Genomic DNA, 21,802 nt, shown 5'->3' with positions numbered 1-21,802 from the left:
AAACAAACCCTCCCAATAAACCCTTGCTGATGGCAAGGAAGATAATGAGTTGTGTTACCTGTGGTCCAGCAGGTAGGGCAGGTATAGAGTCAGGAGGGAAAGTGAAATGCTTACAGGGATGAAGAAGTTACATGAGGAAAGACAGCTCTGATGGACTGAAATTAAGAATATGACTGGCCCCAGTCTTCCAGGAACTCAGTGCAGAGATGTGGATCTTGTTTAAAAACGAACAACCAAAAAAAAATAGTGCCTTCGTTATGTAGGTCTTCATAACAATTTGTTTCAAGACCAGAATCAATCCCATTGATCAGCTGGTCTGGTCTTTAAGTTAAGGCTATAAATCCCACCATTTCTGAACAATGTCCCTTATACTGATTGGGCTAAAGCAAGTTTCACCAGAGAAAGGCTCTTTTTGTGTTTCTGCAGCTTGTGAACCTCAGTGGGTTTAACCAGCCCCTGCCTGGGGCACTCACTCGCAGAGTAAAGACAAAGCATATCAAGGTCTATTCCTAATAAAAAGGCACTGCAGCTCAAATCCTTGGCTGCTATAAAAGGATACAGGACAATCCAAGAGGACACAGTATGTAGCCTGGAATATATTTGATTTATCTGTCCCCAGAGGAAGATGGTATTACTCATCACACTTTCCATGGCCAGACTTTATCTGGGAGGAAGTGGCATGGAAGGACCTGCACGTCAGGGGTTAACAACAAGGTGCCGAAGGCATCCCCCAGAGCAGAAACTTCCTAAACTGCTGCCAGATAAATCTGTGTGGATATAGGCAGAGAAGGATATCTCTGTACAGCCCTGATACTTTCACATTTCCCTGAAGATCCACGCTTGGCTACTGTCCGTGGCAGGATGTTGGGCGAGACAGCCCTTTGCTCTGACCCAGGGCGGAGGTTCCTCTGTTTTCACAGGAGTACAATGAGAGCAGAGGGAGCTGCCTGTCCTGTCCCCCTAAGAGAAATCCAGTCAGTGCAGGAAACACCCATCCAGGGAAGCATCCTGCCCTCCTTCTCACGGTAGCTCAGGTCTGGAGGCGGGGTAAAATATGCTGATTTCTGGCATGGTCAGTCTGGCGGGGCACACCAACTGCAGCATGGGAATGAGGGGAGCTGAGCTTTTGTCACTGTCATAGAACAGGAAAGTCTTGTGACAAATCGAAGCACGGCATGATAGTGACTATTGCTGTTCAGGTTAAAAGAGTGACAAGAAACCTGAGACACCGTGCTGTGCAGGATACGGATATGACTGATCGCAAAGGACTTTACAGCCTTGTGATCTTACACTCCAAAGCACACAGCAGAGAAGAAAAAAGTCATGTATATATCCATTCCCAGTGTCCAGAAGGGAAATTGAGGCACAAAAAAATCCACTGATTTTCATGGGAGAGATAATACCTGAGATGTGACAGTCTCTGTCACAAACGCTTCTTGCAAACATGCACCAAAAAACAGAAGGGTCATTTAACTGCTTTGGATAGATGGGGTGATGAGATTTAAATCTGTGGATTTAAGGAGTGTTAAAACACTCCCACTATGGTTAAGATGGTTTTGGGAAGGGGCTTCTCATCCTCTGAAATATAGAGGCTATGTTGACTGCCCGCAAATTCTAAGCAGGACATACCATACCAGCTGCAACATAAAGAATGTGAAATCTTGGAGACCTGGTCACAAGTAGGGCCTGTTGCAGCAGGATAAAGGGTCATAGTCTTAAATTAAAAGAAGGTTAATTTAGACAAGATATAAAGAAGAAGTTTTTTCCAGTGAGGGTGGTGAGGCACTAGCACATGTTGCTTGGAGTGGATGCCCCATCCCTTGAAACATTCAAGGCACCTTGAGTAGCCTGGTCTAATTGATGTCCCTGCTCATTGTAGGGGTTTTGGACAAGATGACCTTTAAAGGTCCCTTCCAACCCAAACCATTCAATGATTTTAAGTATCAAAATCAGTGGGAATTTAACAGAATGAAGACCTAGTACCATAATGACTTCTGAGAATAAAGCCCCAGGGGCAGGAGTGAAGTTGGTCTCTCGAAAGTCAGTGTTGTTTCTCTACTTGTGGGAACTCAGCACAGCTGGATAAAGAGGGATGTGTACCACTCAAATTACCGTATCATAGAATCATTTAGGCTGGAAAAGGCCTTTAAGATCATTGAGTCCAACCACTAATCGAGCACCACCAAGCCCACAATTACAACATGTCCCCAGGTGCCACATTTATACATTTTTTAAATCCCTCCAGCAATCACTTCCATGGAAAATGGGTTGTTGGGCTCTGGTGTCAGCTGGACTTTTGTCGCTCAGGGCAAATACACAGCATCAGCAGACACTTTGGCTCTTCTCCTTAAAAGACCCTCTTGAAGTGGTCTTTTACTGACTGGGTTCAGTCAGTACATCCTTCCCACCTTCCTCTTCTGCCCCCCAGTCTGGCTGCATCACTCAAAACTCTTCTCATGCCCTGCAGTGTTTTCGTCTGATCACTTGCTGAGGTTTCTACTGTCTCACCATGTCTGGGTACAGCCCTTATTTCCTGCTGGCTGCAAAGGAAGTAAGTTTGCCACTTTCTAACCCTACCTCTAATCCTGAGACTATAGCACAGCCAGACTCCATCAGAGAAACTCAGTGAAGGAAATGACTTCACATCGAGGAGATGTTTTGCAGGTGTTCACAGCTCTGGCAAAGAGTTTGTAGGAGTTTATACATATTCTATGTGAGAAATCTCTATGCATAAATAAAGAGGGACACGCTTTAAATTGCTTTCATGCTACAATGGTGAGATTTATTAAAGACACAAAATAATTTATACTTTTTCCATAATAACTGTGATGCCAGTTAACAACAACAGAGGGATTGTGAGATGCAATTTGAAACAAAACATGAGGACTTTTTAAAGGAGGGTTAGTTAAACTCTTCATCGGCAGAAAACTTCTGCTGTTGGACAGAGCAGTCTCTATTCAAAATTAGAGAAGACAAAGTGATAAAATCACCTCCTTCCTACTCAGTCACAGTGCAGCTTTTCCAGTTCCACTGACAGAAAAAAATGACATCAACTAATAAATTGAAGGTTAAATTAGATCTGTCTCAGTGAGGACAGTACACCTGGGGAATTTTCAAGCATGCATCCCCAGAAATGAAGGTGACTGCATCCAGAAGACAAGGCACTGTATGGGGGGAAAGCAGGTGCAGGTATTACTCTCAGCAACAATTCTCACCTAATGGCTATCTGAGAAGGTGTCTTTGTTTCGTAAGCTCCTGTGAGCCTCTCCCACTTGGCAAATCTTCCTGTGCTCACATAATTTCCCATTTTATTCAGGGGGGAAATGAGGGATGAATGTGGATCTGTCCTCCTGCAGGTGGGAACCAGAGGACAAAGGCACTTCTGTGGCTGTGGTCACAGGGGGCTCTTGCAGCAGCTCCCAGATGTCCCCCCTAGTTAGGTCTGAGGAGGTGTGAACTGTCCTTTGGCCTGTCTGCTCTCTTTCCTGTCCTGGGCTTGTCTCACCCAGCATTACTGGATACTCCACAGCTTTACTGTCAGTACATCTGGCTGTCCCCCAGCCCTCTGTGCATCCTCAGAGGAGCGGGTCTCCTTGGAACTTGGCAGTGCAGGGAACTGTGGGAACACCCTTTGCAGCCCCCTCTTTCCCACCATCTCAGCCAGGGGCTTGCTGAAACCAAATCATGATCGTTGCATTTTGGCTTAGTCTCTCTAACTCTGGAAATTGTCAGGAGAGACTCCTTGGGCTCTGCAGAGTCTTGCTGATTCTACATGAAGCCATTTCCCCTCCAATCCCTGGACGAAAGCAGATGGTTCTACACATTAATGTGTTTCTCTCTTTTTTCAAGGAATTGTCACTTGTGAGGCAAATTTTTTTTTCAGAAAAATAACTCCAATTAATCAAAGCACTCAAATACCTACTTAACTGTAAAAGTCCACTGATACTGAGCAAAACACTTAATCATGAGCTTAAGTACTTGGCTGAGTCAGGGCTGAGTATGCACTCACCCTAATTTCAAGGTAGTGATTTGGATACTCATTTCCATTTCTTTGGCCTTAAGACATTTTTCTTTGACTGTTATTCCTGAAAAATAACTAACGGAGGGAGAGTGGGAGAGTGAGGTGGTGGCAATGGTGGTAACTGCATTTATGTTACTGGGAAGGAGTTAAACCCCAGGTGAATAAGGAGGCTGTTACAGAGGAGGCAATGCCTTTGTGAGCTGTTTCCACCCCCCAGTGACTGCTTAGTCCGTGTGCACTTTGTACACAGAGAAAAGGTCACACAGCATGAAAAGCTCATGAGGAAGGGAAACTGCATCACTTCTTTTTACCACAGGGTTTGCTATTGTAAGGCTGTGCACTAGGTTTCTACAGCAATAATGCTTTGAACAGCATGAGGAGAGGAGATTAAGCCTCATCTGCCCAGAGAAGTCAATGATTAGGAGCATTAGAGGGTGAGATCAAATTCAGGACTGATTTACATCCTCAGCAACGCTGGAGGTACCAGGGGTGTGAAGCTGGGGGAGAATTCAGCCCCTCCCTGCCTGAGCTGTGGAGGGAGCTCAGTAAGTCTCACACTCGGTGGTGGCGGTGGAGCAGATGTCACAGTCACACCGGATGGCCACGGGGTAGGTGTAGAAGGGATCCACGTCAGGGGCACACTTGGGCAGCTTCACCGTCACCATCTTGGTCTCGTTGTAGGTGCAGATCCGGTGGTGGGACTCGATGTAAGGCGGCTCCAGGATCGGTTTCTGCGGGGGAGAAATGAGGGCCTCAGACAAGAGGCAAGACAGACATCTGGAGTCCCAGCTTCCTCAGGGGGATTTAGTGTAAATAGAGGAGCTACTAGATCAGGTGGAAGGGGACATGGAAATAATTTTTAGGCTGCATCCTTCAACACTTGCCTTTTGGAGCCCTGCCATGGGGGGTTGGGGGGTGGTGTATCTGCGTGTTTTAGTTTGTTTAAAGCATGAAAGCTCCAATTAAAAACTGCTTGAAGGAAGACAAAAGATTATCCAAAAACCTGGTTTTCAGCAGAATACAAGTGTTTCGACCAAATGCTGCCAAAAGCATCTGCTTTCTTCCAAAAGCATTGATTTTCCATTAAACACATTCTGCTGGAAACCCCTCCATGTGCACAATCTGACTAAGAGAAGGGGTGCACTCAGGTGCCAAGGGCTGGGTTTTTCTCAGCCAGACCAGTCTTCCCAGTCAGGCTGCACGTCTCACAAAGCCCAATGGGTGTACACTGTGAGGAAAGCTCTCAGCACAGCAGCCAGCAGAGAAGCAATGCAGTTCCTCCTGAGAAAAACAGCTTGGCCAGAGACCTCAGCCATCAGGAGATGATGGGAGCATGAAGGCCTTGAAACCCACACTGTCATGGGGTATCACAGTGGCATTGCTTTTGCTGAAAAATTATTTTTTTTCCTAACAGGGACACCCATTTTCCAAAGACTCCAAGAAGGGGCAGCGCACACAGCAGTGGGAGTCCACTGTCATCCTCTCACTTGCACAGATGGGAAACAGCATAAGATAACACAGCCAGAAGACACTTTAATTTCTTTCTTTCACTCTCTGCTGCGTAAAGAGCCCTCCCTGGAAAACAAGAATGATGGCATGGAAGAGAACAGATGCAATATCTCATCAAGAAGATATCCAGACACCCTCCCTCTTACAAACTCCCCATCCAAACACATCATGCTGCTTCCTAGAGGCTGTTGAGCCTACAGCCAGATGAATTCAGCTGAAGTACACCCCAGTGGTATTGTAATACACTAAGAGAGTCTGAAAAGTCTGTGCTGCCAGAGGAGCTTGGGGGTAGGGGAAACCAGGTGTCAAGACGTCCCTCAAAGGAACCTTATCCCACCATGGAATCTGGCCACTGGTGGCCTTCCCTCTTGTCTCACCAAGTCACAAAAGGAGGGCAGTCAGAGCTGTCCCACAAACCCTGCCTCCTCCTCTGGTCACCTATGCAGACCTTGCCTTCATGTAGCAAAATCCCTCTGAGTGGCTCAAGGCTTCCCTGAATAAATTAAACTGGGATTGGCCCCTTGAGCCTTCCAGTGGCAGAAAGGTAAAGACAGTCAGAAAGTAGTTCTCTGACCTGAGTGTAGATGTACTTATGCTCTTTCTTCCTCCCCCTGTACACCCCTAAAACTTAAATACTTCATATTTACACAGCACTGTGACTTAAAAGAGGACCAAATTAGAAACAGACATCATCTTTGGGATTTCCTTTTTGGAACAAAATATATCACCCATCAATCAGGAGCTCCATCTTAATCTCAAAGGAATTTTTTTTTTCAAGTGAAAAGTAATAAAGTTCTCTCCTGAAGCATTCAAGCTTTAAGAGGCTTTCAGATTGTGCAGTAAGAGTTTTACATAAGGGCTTCATTGATGTCGTCACATGATGTCCATCCCCCTTTGGGGCAGGGAAAGGAGGGAGGGAACAACCGACCACAAACGCCGCTGTCGGTGGTAGTGAGGGGGTCCTGCAGTGGGACACAGCCCTTGTCTGTTTAGTAGATACCTACAAGCTATTTAATGTTGGGTGGGTTTCTGTGGAGGGATTTTGGGGGGGAGGAAGCAGCACCCAGGGATGTCAGTGCCCAACTGCAGCCTCACCTCCCAGGTCTCGCAGCGCCCCCAGCACGCGTCCGTGGTCACCCGCAGCCCCCGGCACCCGGGTTTCTTGGCCAGGAAGGTGAATTCTCGCACGGCACAGCCAATGAAGGTCCTCAGGTCGATGGCAGAGGTCTTGAGTGTGCTGCCACAGCCCCCCAGCAGCAGGAGAAGGAGAGCGCCCAGGATCACACAGTGGAGCTTCATGCTGAGGCAGAAGGGAGAGCAGTGGAGGGCTGGGAGAGCCAGCACGGTCCAGGAGGCAAGAAGGGCAAGTGAGCAGGCTAAGCTGGAGCTGGGAAACCCCTTCATGCCTTTGGACACACTGTTCCCCATCATCACTCAGCATGAGAGAAGATGGGCAGACAGAGGAATGGGGGGTCACGTACTCCCAGAAGTGGGGAATCTTAGTAAAAAGTTCTGCCAGATAAAGCAGCAGAGTAAAGACTTTCCCTGCAGAGCAGTGGGAGTTTGCCTGGAAGAGATAAAGCCACCAGCCAGTGCCTCAGCCCCACTGAAATCTCCATATTTCAGGGTTGCTTTGCAGCAGATGCCTTTCTACCAGCCCTTTTGGGTTGCCCTGAGCTCACACAAGTCCAATAGCTGAGTAGTTAGGAGCCAAGCATCCCTGAATTTGTGCTATAATCTCAGCATCTCCCAAAAGTGTTCCTGGAGCTGCCATTACCAACACCCTGAGCACTGGACTAGTGCTGTTCATCTCCCAGGGCTGCAGCCAGGGGGGTTGGTTTTCCCTTTGGCACACACTGCCCTACAGCCAGCTCAGACCCAACTGAGGCTGCCAAGCCAGTGATCAGAGCTGGCTAGGCAAGGGGGGACACGGCCAAGGTGACCAGAGGAGGCTTGAACTCCTCACACCTGAGCAGCCCAGCATCCACCAAGACCTTCTGATACCTGTTGACCTTCTGCCTCAGTAAAAAAAAGCAACTGGCTTTTCTGAAAAACTTTCTCTGTCAAAAAAAAAAAGAGAGCTGGAAAGGAGCTCTAAGCCACGAGATATATTTTATACTTCAGGTACTTGCACTGCATTCAAATATATCCACCCAGACTTGACACTTCATTTTGAGAAAGTCAGCTACTGCACGGGGCACAGACTGGTGTGCACTGGCCTGTGTCCTCAGCTGGATAGACCGAAGTTAAGTGAGCTGGGCCTGCCTTTTCCCTGGCTGATGCTTGAGTCTCTAAGCTCTTGTTAAACCAAATGCTTTAAATTTGCTAAATCAGAGCATTAGATCAGCACACAATGCTTGCTTCATATGTCACCATGCATACACTAAAGTCCTACATGTGATTAAATGAGAAGATGTTTATATATAAGCTTCAACAGAGCAAAAAAAAAATGCTAGAATTCTATATTTTTAAAGGAAGACATATGAGAGCAAAATAGAAAAACTTCTGAACAAATCAAACATATATTCTTGGTCACTTTAGCAAACCCTGCTGCTTCATTCATGAGCTGGAGCCATGACGGGGAGCAAACACAGACACACACTCACCTAACTTGTTGGAGTCAGAATTCCTTTTGCAGTTTTAAATTGCAGATGATGTTTAAGGACGTCAGAGTGAGCAGCAAGGAGACCTGCACAGCAATCTTTGTCAGCTTTGTGATCAGTGGATCTCCCCAGCAGCTGCTACTGGGTTGTTTAATTGCCCAAATTTATAGAAAGGGTCTTGTCAATCAAGGCAGATCCTTACTTGAACTACCCAAGGCATCAAAGTCATTGACTGTAAAGCAAGGCTCCCCTTTCCAACAGCGATTATCTTCAAGGGAATTATTGTTTTTGTAGGTTATTGTTTCATAACATCAGCCCTGAAACAAAAGGAGCATCTCAGTGAGTGAAATTATGAGCATGCACTGGGGCAAAATGGATCTTCTTTTCCACAGTGGAATATCAACACCTTTGTGAGGGGATTGGAGGTTGGCTCTGAAATCATTACCCTCCTAATTAACAAGCTCAAGAGAGATTTTTTGGATATTTGTGCGAAAAAACACCTGGATTTTTGCCAGTTGCATTAGACCCTTTTTATTTGATTGCTCTGTACAAGCAAGGGCAAGGGATAGGGGGAGGAGGTGTGAGTTTGCAAGGAAAGCAAGTGTTCTCTTGATGAGCCAGGCAGCTGTCACACAGGTGAGCACCACTGTGAAAGGAAATTTAGAAATCGTGTCCACTGCCTTCACCACGCAAACACAGTCTTCAGCTATTCACAGGACAGAGAGCAGCCGAGGAACTTTGGTTCCCTGAGGAACTTGCTGGTCAGTGAGTTCATAAAGGATGAGTGGGAGAGAGAAGAGCAGCCATAAGCTCACGGAGTGACCTGGGGAAGGTCACCTCCCTTCCTTTCCACCGTGGCTGGACGGTGACTTCCCAGCAGTGATGGCTCCAGTACCCAGGCACGTCCAGAAAAGGCAGGGCAAGTGTCAGGGATTGTGCACCCCTAGGGATGATGCTGCTAAAAGTGGCCACAACAATACAATCCAGACCTGAGAATAGAAAACAGAGGAAACCTTGATTCAAATAAAATCCATCCTACAATGTTTCAGAGGGGAAAAAAAAAGAAAGATTTTAAAAAAACCAGCAACAACCAACCAAAACAGCATCTGTTGATGTCCAGAACATGCATCTCATCAAATATGAAGCAGTAATTACTATGAGTTTGTTAATTTACCTTACAATTATCCAATACATTCTTCTGATGAGTTGTATTCAGGCTTTTTGTAGTTTAAGCTATGGAAACCAGCAAATAGACACTGAGGAAATGTGATATTGAACCATTCAGGGTCAAACAAGGCACATCACATAGGTGCTCTCCCTTTTTTGGGATGAATAACCCATGGCTCAAGATCTTTGTTTCACTTCCAAGGTCAACAGCCTACACTCGGTGCAGCAGCAGGGCTCACACTTATGCTCAAGCCTCCTGGGAAGCCCAGAGCATTTGCTGTACTTCACTATTCAGCTTGGAGCAGCCACACAAGCTGGTGTGTAAAAGGCTGGTTATTTACTCTCAAGATTTGCCTTTTCTGCTTAAGTTAGAAAACAGTGACTGGGAGAAGAGGGAAGGAATTGTCTGAAACACAGAAGAGCAGAAGGCATTCAGTGCTGTTGCCATATTGCCATCATGACATGGGAAACAACTGCTTCAGAAAATTAATTCACTTAACTAAAAAACAAAACCAAAAAAAAAAAATTTTTTAAAAAAAAAAAACCAAACAAAAAGGAACAGAATTTTAACTAAAAATTTGTTAGCTGTCCTTAAGTCAGGAGGGAGAAGATGTTTAAAATCTGTCCTAGTACTCTCACTCATTATTATTCAGGGTCTCACTCACAGTAAAGGATTCCAGCTTCAAGTGAAGAGTGACCAGGTGGGACATTGGAGGAGGAATACTGAATGGAGGTGTTGTAAATGTCTCCATAGATGAGATCACCAGACACATCCTGGACACCTTTCTACCCCATTGAAACCAATTGGGAAAAGCATGAGATTCCAGGACAAATTGTATCACAGGGAGATCAAGAGGAACAGACGAAGTCTTGTTACTGATCTAAAACTATCAGCAACTTTCCAATGAAAAAAACCCTAAACTACTTTTCCATAATTTTCCCTGACCAAAAATAAAGCTAGAAAATAAACTTTTAAGGGTTTTTTAAAAATACGCAGTTTAAATGTTCCTGACTTGCAGAGGAAGCAGGTAAAAGGGAAAATATTAAGCTAAAGCTCCCTTTATTTTATTCTGGAAATGTGCCAGCAAAAATCAGCCCAAGATTAGAGACAGGTACAGGAAATACATGCCAGGTGGCAGATGAACCAGCTTTGACAGATCCCTCTTCTTCTATGGATTAGAAAACCAGGTGCTGGACTTTTTGTGTAATTTAGTTCAGTTTCGGTGACTTCAGCTAACTAATATTCTGTTCTCTTGTCTCCATCTGTACTGCACAGCCTTATAAAGTAAAACAAAAGAGAAATTGAAGACTCTCATTTTATCTTTAGAATATCCTGTCTGTGGAACAGACACCAATTGCTGAAGGACTGTCAGGTGAAAAGCTTGAGTGTTGGCTTTTTCCCACACAGAGTTTTGCTGGTTTACTGATTTGTGATTTTGTTTTGCTTTGTTTTTTTATTTAAATTAGTTAATAAATATACCACTAGGATTTCAAAGTGGACTGGTCATGAGAAGGGAGCTGAGATGTGCTATTTAATGAGACAAACCAAGAGAAATAACAATGTTGAGTAGCTGCACGTAGTAAGTACTGCAGCAAAACACGTAGGCAGTGACAGGCCAAAAAGAACCTGCTAACCATTCAGGCAAGCAAAGACAGTGACTGGACAGGAGGTGCTTAATGCACTGCACACAAGAGAGATTGAGAAGGGTGGGTGCTAGTTCAGAAGAAGGCAGAAAGAAAAATGGATGAGGAAACGAGGTGCTATGGGTTGGCTGACCAAGCTCACAGGAGTTTGCATCCAAGAGAGAATTCAGATTAGAACAGAGTGAGTCATGAAACTATCAGGTAGGAGGTGAAGCTATGTGTGTTAGATGTAATTTGATGAACTCACTGAAAAAATTAACACCAGAATCACTTTTCCCTATACAAGCTAACATTAGACTTTTTTTAACAGGTTGTTTACTCTTTGCTGGTAGTTTTGGGGAAAAAAAAAAAAAGATAACCCTTATGTCCTGAAAACAGCATTTCAAACAAGTACATTATGATTCTTTAATCCATCCCCACAGCAGCTGCGTATTTGTCTTGGAGTGTGACTTTCTGTCGTTTGCTACATTTCTAAAGAATGCAAAGAATTGGTTTGTAAAGGGACAGACAAAGTAGGTTTAACCTTGAGAGGGCATGGCTGATCTGTAAATGAAAATCAAAGGAAGCGAGTAAAGCCTATCAAAAAGCTCTGATAGAAATACTGCCAAGCGCAGGCACAGAAAGCACAATGCGGCCGTCAGGAAATGTGTTCTCGGGTGGTAACTAGATAAGTGTGGACTCTCCCTGCTAACAATGGGACACCAGTCCTGGCTGAAGGTCTCAGGCACACAAAGCCACTTCTACTTTAAAAGACCTTCTGCTCATTTCGCTTCCTGAGCTTAACACAACACGAACTGGCACCGGCTGAATGAGCATTAGGGTGAGAGGAATGTAGTCAGGAAAGAGGATTTTTCGAGGCTGCCGTGGCAGTAAATCACACCACACTCAGTACTTAGGGGGATGACCCATCTTAGAGAGGAGATAAATATTCCTTTCGGCTTGTGGGGGTACCTGTGTTATGAACAGCAGAACGGCCCAATGAACACACCTGCAAAATCAGGAGATCTGAAATGCTGTGGAATAACTCTGCACCAACAGCAGCAATATCACAGCTGCTCCAGCACAACTGCCTTACTGGCATGGCTGTTATAAGAGAACTGTCAAACACTATTCATCTCCTCCTTTCCCATCAGACCTGGAAAGTGAAGTCTCAGGGTGAGGCTTAACAGTAACAAAAAAACACTAATCCATAGTCTGCTTGAGGCACATCTAGCCCGGTAAGATAACTCTATTCTGCTAAAAAAGGCCTGTAGCTATGATGGATTCAATCCAGAAGAGAACTAATGAAGCTCCTACAGCCACTAGAAGAGCTGAAGCTTCTAAAAATTGGTAGTGAGAATCTCTAACATACAGGTATTGCACCCAAAACAAGTTAATTCCAAAAAAGATAAATCCGTAGCAAAACTGCAGGTTCAGTTCAGAACCTGATCATAACCTGATTTTATACAATATGGACAAAGACTCTGTATTATAGACTGGACACTTATTAAAATTCCTTTTTTTTACCCCGCCCCGGGGTCCCGCGCGGGGCCGCCCCGGGGTCCCGCGCGGGGCCGCCCCGGGGTCCCGCGCGGGGCCGCCCCCGGTCCCCTCCCCCCCCAGCGGGAAAGGATAGAGGGAGCCTCGCCGGCGTGACCTTGTGCCCTCGTGAGAAAGGAGAGAGAGGAGAATTGAAGCCTCGGAATACACAGAGGTTTGCCGGTCTGGTTTGGGGAGGGGGGTGGGGTACCAGGCAGGCTGTGGGGGTCCTCGGACTGGAGGGTGGGCAGGTAAGTAGTGCGTGGGAAGATATGAGGAAACACGGTGGGGGGAGGACAAGATCAGAGTGGTTAATAGTTTCCTCTGGGGCTTGGAGTTCTTGGTCGGACTGGGGCCTAGAGAGGGCCTCGAGCCCTAGATGGGTACGGTGGCCAGAACAGTTTCGCTCGTTTGTTTGTTTTTGGTTCACCCGTGGCTACTGCCCAGGTTTGGTATGTCCTGGATTTATCTGTTACATCCTGTAAGGTTGGTCAGGACAAAGGGCTGTTCCTGGGTGCTTCCCTGGGATTGAATATAGACAGATGGCAGAAACCTAGGTAGTGTAAGACTTGGCCTAATCATTTTTAATAGTAAGAATGCAACCTGTATACCCCTATGTGGTTGCGAGCTACGCTGGCGATGGTACATGCCTTCGGTAGGGTCACCCATGCCAGACAGGTCAAAACTACAGGGTCGGATACAATAAATCTGTGGGCAGGATGAGCTCATTAGCCTTCTGGCAGTCATCCTAGGAGAAGGTCAACTCTAATTCCAAACCCGGGCTGATGGAGCTCGCTTAGCCCTGTAAGGCCATCCATCTAAGAGAAGGTCACTCTAATCAAACCTACGTCCTGAGGATCTCACTGCCACCGTCCAAGCTCGCTCGGCCCTGGCAGATGAACCTCAGGATTAAAGGGTGGGTTCAGTTCCGCGCATACTGCATCTCACCTAAAAAATCCATTGCGCAGGCTTGAAGGCTTTACCCACATGCAAAAAGTCCTGTAGCGAGGGCGAGGGTCGAAACGGCAGGTGAAAGATGCACTGGGAGCCGCAGACTCAACCCTGCATGCAGGCGGTTCAGGATATTGGTCATTTGAGACTGACCGGAGATGACAGTCTCTTGAGGCAGCACCCTGAACGACCAAGCAGCCTTTCCAAGGACAGCACTGCTTGCTCCACTCGGAGAGGGGCCTAGAAAAGGTGGCCTAAACAAAGCTCATCTCCACTTTCACCCGGTTGGTTAACCGCAGGCCAACGGGCATCTTCCTCCAATGCGGTCGCACAAAGAAAAGTCAAAGGCACGCACCTGCCTCCAAAGGTGTACCTAAATTAACTCTAGCATGTTGGAACATCAGAACCATGCTCGATTCTGCAGATAGCGGACGTCCTGAGCGTCGGTCTGCCCTAATTGCCCATGAGCTGGCTCGTCTCAACATCGACATTGCCGCTCTCAGTGAAGTTCGCCTTCATGAAGAAGGCAGCCTCAGAGAACATGGTGCCGGTTACACACTCTTTTGGTCAGGCAAGCCCAGAACCGAAAAACACCTCTCAGGAGTCGGCTTCATGATCAAAAACTCTATTGTTCCTAAACTCGAAAATCTGCCGACAGGTCACTCTGACCGCATTATCTCCCTACGCCTTCCACTAAACAACAAACAACATGTTGTCATCTTTAGTATATATGCCCCAACTCTCCAAGCTGACCCTGCTGAGAAAGATAAATTTTACACTGACCTGCGCCTCCTTACCCAAAAGGTCCCTGCAGACGATAAGATCATTATCCTTGGTGATTTCAACGCCAGAGTAGGCAAGAATTTTGAAGTTTGGAAAGGTGTATTAGGCAAGCATGGTGTTGGAAACTGCAATGATAATGGTCGACTTCTGCTAGAATTCTGTGCAGAGCAACAACTCACCATCACTAATACTATCTTTCAGCAGAAAGATAGTCTGAAGACAACCTGGATGCACCCCCGTTCTAAGCATTGGCACCTCATCGATTATGTCCTGGTGCGACGGAGAGATGTCCGCGATGTCCACCATACCCGCGTGATGCCCAGCGCAGAATGCCAAACAGACCATCGGCTGGTGCGCTGTAAACTCAATTTCAAGATCAAAATCAAACCAAAAAGGGGCAGCATCCCAAGGAGAAAACTCCAAGTTAACAATCTCCAATCAGCCACAGTAAGAGACAGTTTCCAGACAAACCTTCAAACTAGGCTCGAAAACATTCCCACAGTTTCTGCAGATTCCTCTCCTGAAACAATCTGGCATCATATTAAAAACAGCATCCTGCAATCCTCCGAAGAATCCTTAGGGTTCTCCCTCAAGAAGAACAAGGATTGGTTTGACGAAAACAACCAAGAAATCCAAGACTTGTTGAGGAAGAAGAGAACCGCCCACCAAGCACACCTTGCACTGCCATCCTGTCACGCAAGAAAAACAGCCTTTCGTCTTGCGTGCAGCAAACTCCAACAGAAACTCCGTGACTTCCAGAACAAATGGTGGATTGATCTAGCTGAAAAAACTCAATTATGTGCAGACACAGGTGATCACAGAGGTTTCTATGAGGCCTTGAAAACAGCATACGGGCCTACATACCAGGTACAAAGCCCTCTACTCAGCGCTGATGGTCAAACACTTCTGACAGATAAAACCTCCATTCTGAATCGATGGTCTGAACACTTTCAGACTCTATTCAGTACCAACCGCACAGTCCAAGACTCAGCAATTCAGTCCATCACACAACAACCAGTAAAATATGAATTGGATACTGCCCCCACTTTAGGAGAAACCCTCAAGGCCATACAGCAGGTGAAAATCGGCAAGGCAGCTGGGATTGATGGAATTCCACCTGAAATCTGGAAACATGGGGGCCCTGCACTCCACACCAAATTCCATGAGTTCGTGGTGCGCTGTTGGGAACTCGGCGAACTACCATCTGACCTTCGTGATGCAGTCATCATCACCTTGTATAAGAAGAAAGGAATTAAATCTGACTGCTCAAACTATCGTGGTATTACTCTGCTCTCCATTGCTGGCAAAATCCTGGCAAGAATACTCTTGAACAGACTAATACCCACTATAGCAGAAGGTATCCTTCCTGAAAGTCAGTGTGGTTTCAGAGCCAACAGGAGCACCACAGACATGGTATTTGTCCTCAGACAACTGCAAGAGAAGTGTAGGGAACAGAACAAAGGTCTCTATGTAACCTTTGTCGACCTCACCAAGGCTTTTGACACTGTGAGCAGAAAAGGTCTGTGGCAGATTTTGGAACGTTTAGGTTGTCCCCCTAAATTCCTCAAAATGATTATCTCACTCCATGAGGATCAGCATGGCCAAGTCAGATATGGCAATGCACTTTCTGAGCCCTTTTTAATTAAGAATGGTGTGAAACAAGGCTGCGTTCTCGCTCCTACCCTATTCACCGTCTTCTTTAGCATGATGCTCCAAAGGGCCACAGCAGACCTCAATGATCAGGACGGTATCTACATTCGATACCGTACTGATGGAAGTCTATTCAATCTAAGGCGACTGAAGGCCCACACCAAGACCTTAAACCATCTTGTCCGGGAGCTGCTTTATGCTGATGACGCCGCCCTTGTTGCCCACACAGAAGCAGCTCTGCAGCGTTTAACATCCTGCTTTGCAGATGCTGCTGAGCTCTTTGGTCTGGAGGTCAGCTAAAGAAGACAGAGGTCCTCCATCAGCCTGCACCTCAGGATGTCCCCCATCATCCCCACATCACCATTGGTCAATCAGAGCTCAAATCAGTCCAACAGTTTAATTACCTCGGTAGCCTCATCTCCTCAGATGGTAAGATTGACGGAGAGATAGACAACAGATTAGCAAAGGCATATAGTGCTTTTGGAAAACTCCATAAAAGAGTATGGCGTAATAAACACTTGAAGAAAAGCACCAAGATCAGTGTTTACAGAGCCATTGTGTTGTCTACTCTCTTATATGGATCTGAATCATGGGTCATCTACCGCCACCACCTGCGTCTCTTAGAACGCTTCCATCAACGCTGCCTCCGTACAATCCTTAACATCCACTGGTCAGACTATGTGACCAACACATCTGTTCTAGAGCAAGCAGCTATCACAAGTATCGAGGCTATGCTGATGAGAACACAGCTGCGTTGGGCAGGGCACGTCTCCAGGATGAAGGACCACCGCCTTCCCAAGATCTTGCTTTACGGTGAACTTGCCACTGGCTGCCGCATGAGAGGAGCCCCGAAGAAAAGATACAAGGACTCCCTGAAACAACATCTCAGCCTTGGCCATATTGATCACCATAACTGGTCTACTCTGGCCTCAAATCGGGAGGCCTGGAGACACACCATCTATAACGCAGCTGTCTCCTTTGAGAACACACGCAGGATCACCCTCGAGGAAAAAAGGCAACGCAGAAAGAACCGTGTATTGCAGAATACACCATCTAAGGAGTCTTTCTGCTGTGCCTTTTGCAATCGGATTTGTCTGTCACGTATTGGCCTCATAAGCCACCAGCGTGCCTGCAGCAAATGTGGATAGAGCCTTCCCAAATCTTCGTTCGCGAAGCCTAGCCATGATGATATATAGAGGACTTCAGAAAAACTAATTTCTCAAACCTTAAACTCTGAGCAAAATGCTGTGAAAGTAAAAATCAGAAACAAAAGTATAAAGGCAAATAGGAAATAAAGAGACTTGTAATCAAGAAAAAGACATCTTTTGTGCAAAGCAAAATGCATCCTGACCTAATGGTGAAGGATTTAAAATAAAAGACTTGATACTGATACCTGTCCCAGTCTGAGTAGTGCAAATGTTGATTGTGGAGTCATAGTCTACAGAAGCAGGAAGTTACATGTTGTAAGGATTAAGAACTGCTTAAGATACATTTATCAAAGACTGACTGCCAGAAAGAATTTACTTGCAAGGGGGACATTCTTGGGGAGTTCCCCAAAGATTTAGGAGTTGTGATATATACAATGATAAGGGGAACAAAAACCAGAAAAACACATATCTGGAATGGATGAGGAGGAAAGTAAAGGCACAACTACAAGCCTAGGCTGAGAAACTCCTCTCTCACGGTCCTTAGGAAAGTAAAGAGATTCCCTTCTTAAGACTACCATTTCTTTGCACTGGAAAGGTGTATTTGTCAAGCACAGTTCCCAGTAATAAGGAATAAACCACCACTAATTAAGGGAGAATTGGATTGCTTTCTTTGTTTTGCCGATGCCAAACACATTATAGGATCAGAGCTTGGGATAAACTCTCAATTTAAAACCAAAGATAAAGATAAAAAGGCACAATCAGGGTCTGAAAACAACCCGCGCTACATAAATTCGCAGTTGACCAAGGCTGACTAACAGGCCCTGAAATAGCAAAAAAATGGGTCTAATTAATGCACAAGCAGTCCTCAATACAGAGATGTACAAACTTCCCAAAAGAACAGAGACTTTTGCTTGGCATGAAGTCCTTGAGTAACTCCCTGTCAAGTTTTCAGCCCTTCTGACATCTACAAGGCAAGGCAAGGCAATACGTGGTTGAGTGTGAAAACAAATGGCATAAATGGCAGCTTCCAAGATTAGCATTCTTCTGTGTTTAACATGTCACCCTGTCTCAGGAGAAACTCAACCAGGAAAACTTCCTGAGCAACAGGAAGATATGCAAATGGACGAAGAAATCATTGTTATAAACAATCTTTGATATGTCGTTATGATGCTGGGGGTAAAAGCATTAACTGATCTGAAACCATTTGTAACAAAAAGAGGTTATTCTATAGCACAGAATATAGATGTAGGTATCATGTTATAGACACAATTCTATGAGTAGATATGATATAGTGATGATATCCTTGGATATGCTATTATATGATATATGAAAAGGGAAGACGTGGGGAATTACAGCCAGGTCAGTCTCACCACTGTGCCTGGCAAGACCATGGAGCAGATCCTGCTGGAAACTGTGCTAAGGCACACGGAAAACTGAGAGGTGATTGATGACAGCCAGCATGGCTTCACAATTGTGGTGGTTTGGAAAAAAACCCCTTTCCTCTGGGGCTGGTAATAGTCTGCCCCAGAGATGGTGTGGTAAGATCCCACCTGGAATACTGAGTCCAGCTCTGGGTTCCCCAAAGTATGAAAGATGTGAACCTGTTAGAACAGGTCCAGAGGAGGCCACAAAGATGCTCAGAGGGCTGGAGCATCTCTGCTATGCAGATAGACTAGGAGAGTTGGGCTGTTCAGCCTGGAGAAGACTCCAGGGAGACCTTGTAGCACCTTCCAGTACCTAAAGATTCTCTAAGAGAGCTGAAGAGGGAATTTTGACAAAGGTATGGAGTGACAGGATAAGGGGGAATGGCTTTAAACTGAAAGAAGGCAGAGTTACATTAAAAACGTGCTACACTCCTACATTAGGAATGAATTCTTCCCTGTGAGGGTGCTGAGGCCCTGGCACAGGTTGCCCAGAGAAGCTGTGGATGCCCCATCCCTGGACGTGTTCAAGGCCAGGTTGGATGGGGCTTGGAGCAACCTGGTCTGCTGGAAGGTGTCCCTGCCCATGGCAGGGGGGTTGAAATTGGATAGTCTTGAAGGTCCCTTCCAATCCAAAGCATTCTGTGATTCTATGATGACAGAGACACTACAGCTACACTCCTGTGCATGTGTGTATCAAAACTGACACAGGTTCCCTGGTGTCTGGTAGGGGTAACAACTGTAAAGCAGCTTTTGCTCAACAGGATAGCAACATGGACATAAATCCAAAATATTCATAAAACCTGAAAAATACTAAGCACTATCATGCTGTCAAATTTGCTAAAAACAGCCAAAGGGGTTGACAAAAATAAAAATAATTAAGGTGATTGATAGACTGATACGCAATATGCTTTGTTTTAGGCACGTTCAGCCCAGAATTTGAATTTAAGAATTCAAATCCAATGGAATTGGCTAAATATTGATGTCAGCGAGAACAGGGCTCTCTAATTGTACACTGGGGAATTGCCTGGAAGTCTGCTCTGAGTTCATTGCAATGTGAAAAAGATTCTCCAATAAATACAGATGCTATGCAAACTTTATGTGACTGACAATAACCACTTTAACTCAAGTCACTTCTGCACTCCATAGCTTTCCTCTAATAGTCTTTTTTAAAAAGACATTTTAGTTGTTTATGATAGACTAGTGGGCAATGGCACAGCTCCTTTGGGCTCAGAATTTGAAGATGAAGCTTCTACAAAACTACAGAAGTTCAAAGATACATTATCTTAATTCATTAATTTCCCCATTGTTCATGTCCAGTGCACTGGAAAAAGGACACCTTGTCTCAAGACACATCACCCCCAGTGCTAATGCTCCATTTCCAATATTGCCTTGGTGATGAGTGAAGTTTGAAAATTAGACAAAGCTGGAAATTAAGTCTCCTGAGACAAAGCTACTGTCTCTTCCTGTGAATCCTGTTAGAATAAACTCATAGAACTACTGAACAAATCAAAATCCAGCCAGAAAAACAAATATGATGAGAGTCCCAAACCCCAGAGAGGCACGTGGCCAAACCAAACTTCAGCACAGCATAAACCCAGACAGTAACAGGCAAGAAGCTTCAGCAGAAGATAGAACCAAATCTTCAGCCTGAACTCTTTTTACCCTCTGGGGAAAGATGCTTCTCAGTCAACACTTTGAGTCCTCAGACTACTTCCAGTTTAAGTCCATTACCCTGATCCCACTGACTTCAACAAGCTCCTTGTGGGTGCAGAGTCATCCCATGTCACAAGACCAGCAGGACTCGCAGAGGTCATAAAGAAAAACAGATTCCAGCAAGCCCCTGAGAAAGAAACCCCACAGCTGTACAGAGAGAGCTGAGGTGACCAGAGGGTGGCCAGTTTTCTGTTGTCTATCTCGGGTCTCCAACTTGTCAGCAACTGAAGAACCACCAGGGAAGGAAGAGAAGAGCAAGAGATAACAAAGCTCCACCTTTGACCTATGAGCATCACTGCCACAGCCACATCACACTGTAACTGTTTCACTGCAATCACACCCGTGTCCTGTCTGCAGGGTCTCTGTTTTAACCCTGCTGTAACACAGCTGCAGGGAGCCTGGTCCTTGTGAAAGCAGAACATGGAGGCCATGACAGGGTCATACAGCACCCCTCTTTTACCACTAGCAACAAACAACCCAGAAACATCATCCCTGAGTCAAAGTCCATCTTAAAACCACTCTTATAAACCAAGCAAACAGTAGGCATGCTACTGCACAGCAAATCATTCATGCTGTCACACATGCCATGACCTGGGAAATGTCAGCTCCAGCACAGGAAGAACAAATGCCCTGACCATGGAGGTGGGTTGGTACCTACAGGGCTTTTTGAAACACTGCTCTGCCCTAAAGGGGAGAAGTTCTCTGCTATTGGGAGGACGTAGAATTGTAGAATCATAGAATGGTTTGGGTTGGAAGGGACCTTAAGAGCCACCTGATTCCAACCCTCCTGCCATGGGCAGGGACACCTTCCAGCAGACCAGGTTGCTCGGAGCCCCATCCAGCCTGGCCTGGAACACTTGCAGGGATGGGGCAGACACAGATGTGCAACCTGTGCCAGGGCCTCACCACCCTCACAAGAAAAAATTTCTTCCTGATGAACATCACTCATTATAATTTGCAACTTATTTACAAATTCTGATGTGACAATAGTAACGATTTCATACCAGAGCTGAAAGTTCGGGTCAGAGCCTGTGCTCCTCTGCATATGGATTAATCGATAGAGATTAACTCAAAGAGTATCACAAATTCAATATTGTGGTGCTGTTGCTACACACCTCTGCTTTCCTTCAAGCATGCTTTCTATTCTGCAGTCTTTTGTAAACTATGTCTACTTTAATTAGATTAGACAGATAAATCCTGATAAAAACAAAATGCTTTTGTCATTTAAAGACACTTTCGAACCAGAGATTAATTTATACAGATCTGAAAGTCTAACAAGACAAGTTTCATACTTCACACGGCTTCATATTGAATTTGGTTCTGACAATGTCAGCTATATCCTCTGATGTTCAAAGGTCAAACATGTAAATCATGGCCAAGTACAATAATTTCTTGCTTTGCTTGCAGCTGGCATGTGGCAAATGGATGTTGAAATCCAGCTGTTTAAATCCTCGATCATCCATTTGAGTTTTAACTCAGCAGTGAAACGACTAAAAGGTATGTTTTCAGAGGAGTGTGCCAAACTGTACCCCAGGGATTCCCACTCAACTTGAAATACTGAAAGACTCTGAACTTCTTTGACATGTAAAGAATACAACATACAGATGTTGCTTTATAAGGAAAGTGCATTACAAAAGACTCACAGATTAAGCTGGAAAGCTAATAAAATGT

At 45.4% G+C, this 21,802-nt stretch overlaps 1 protein-coding gene and 1 long non-coding RNA gene across 2 annotated transcripts; both read right to left on the bottom strand.

Moving 5' to 3' along the window:
* Positions 1 to 4,563: 4,563 nt before the first annotated feature.
* Positions 4,564 to 7,669, bottom strand: GPHB5 (glycoprotein hormone subunit beta 5). The gene is made up of 3 exons (XM_027716692.1): positions 7,650 to 7,669; positions 6,626 to 6,830; positions 4,564 to 4,752 (listed from the first exon to the last, which is right to left on the bottom strand). The coding sequence occupies exons 1-3, from the start codon at positions 7,667 to 7,669 to the stop codon at positions 4,564 to 4,566; spliced, it is 414 nt and encodes a 137-aa protein (XP_027572493.1).
* A 979-nt stretch (positions 7,670 to 8,648) lies between these two features.
* LOC120322768 lies at positions 8,649 to 20,151 on the bottom strand. Its single transcript, XR_005562671.1, has 2 exons — positions 20,081 to 20,151; positions 8,649 to 9,122 (listed from the first exon to the last, which is right to left on the bottom strand). It is a non-coding gene; the product is annotated as an uncharacterized LOC120322768 (long non-coding RNA).
* Between the last annotated feature and the right edge of the window lie 1,651 nt (positions 20,152 to 21,802).

The sequence above is a fragment of the Pipra filicauda genome, unplaced genomic scaffold (genome assembly GCF_003945595.2).
Source record: "Pipra filicauda isolate LSUMZ 115617 unplaced genomic scaffold, ASM394559v2 scaffold151_size3305965_pilon, whole genome shotgun sequence".
NCBI lineage: Eukaryota > Metazoa > Chordata > Aves > Passeriformes > Pipridae > Pipra > Pipra filicauda.
The sequence above is the reverse complement of the archived record's forward strand: the minus strand, read 5'-3'. Positions and strand labels throughout refer to the sequence as shown.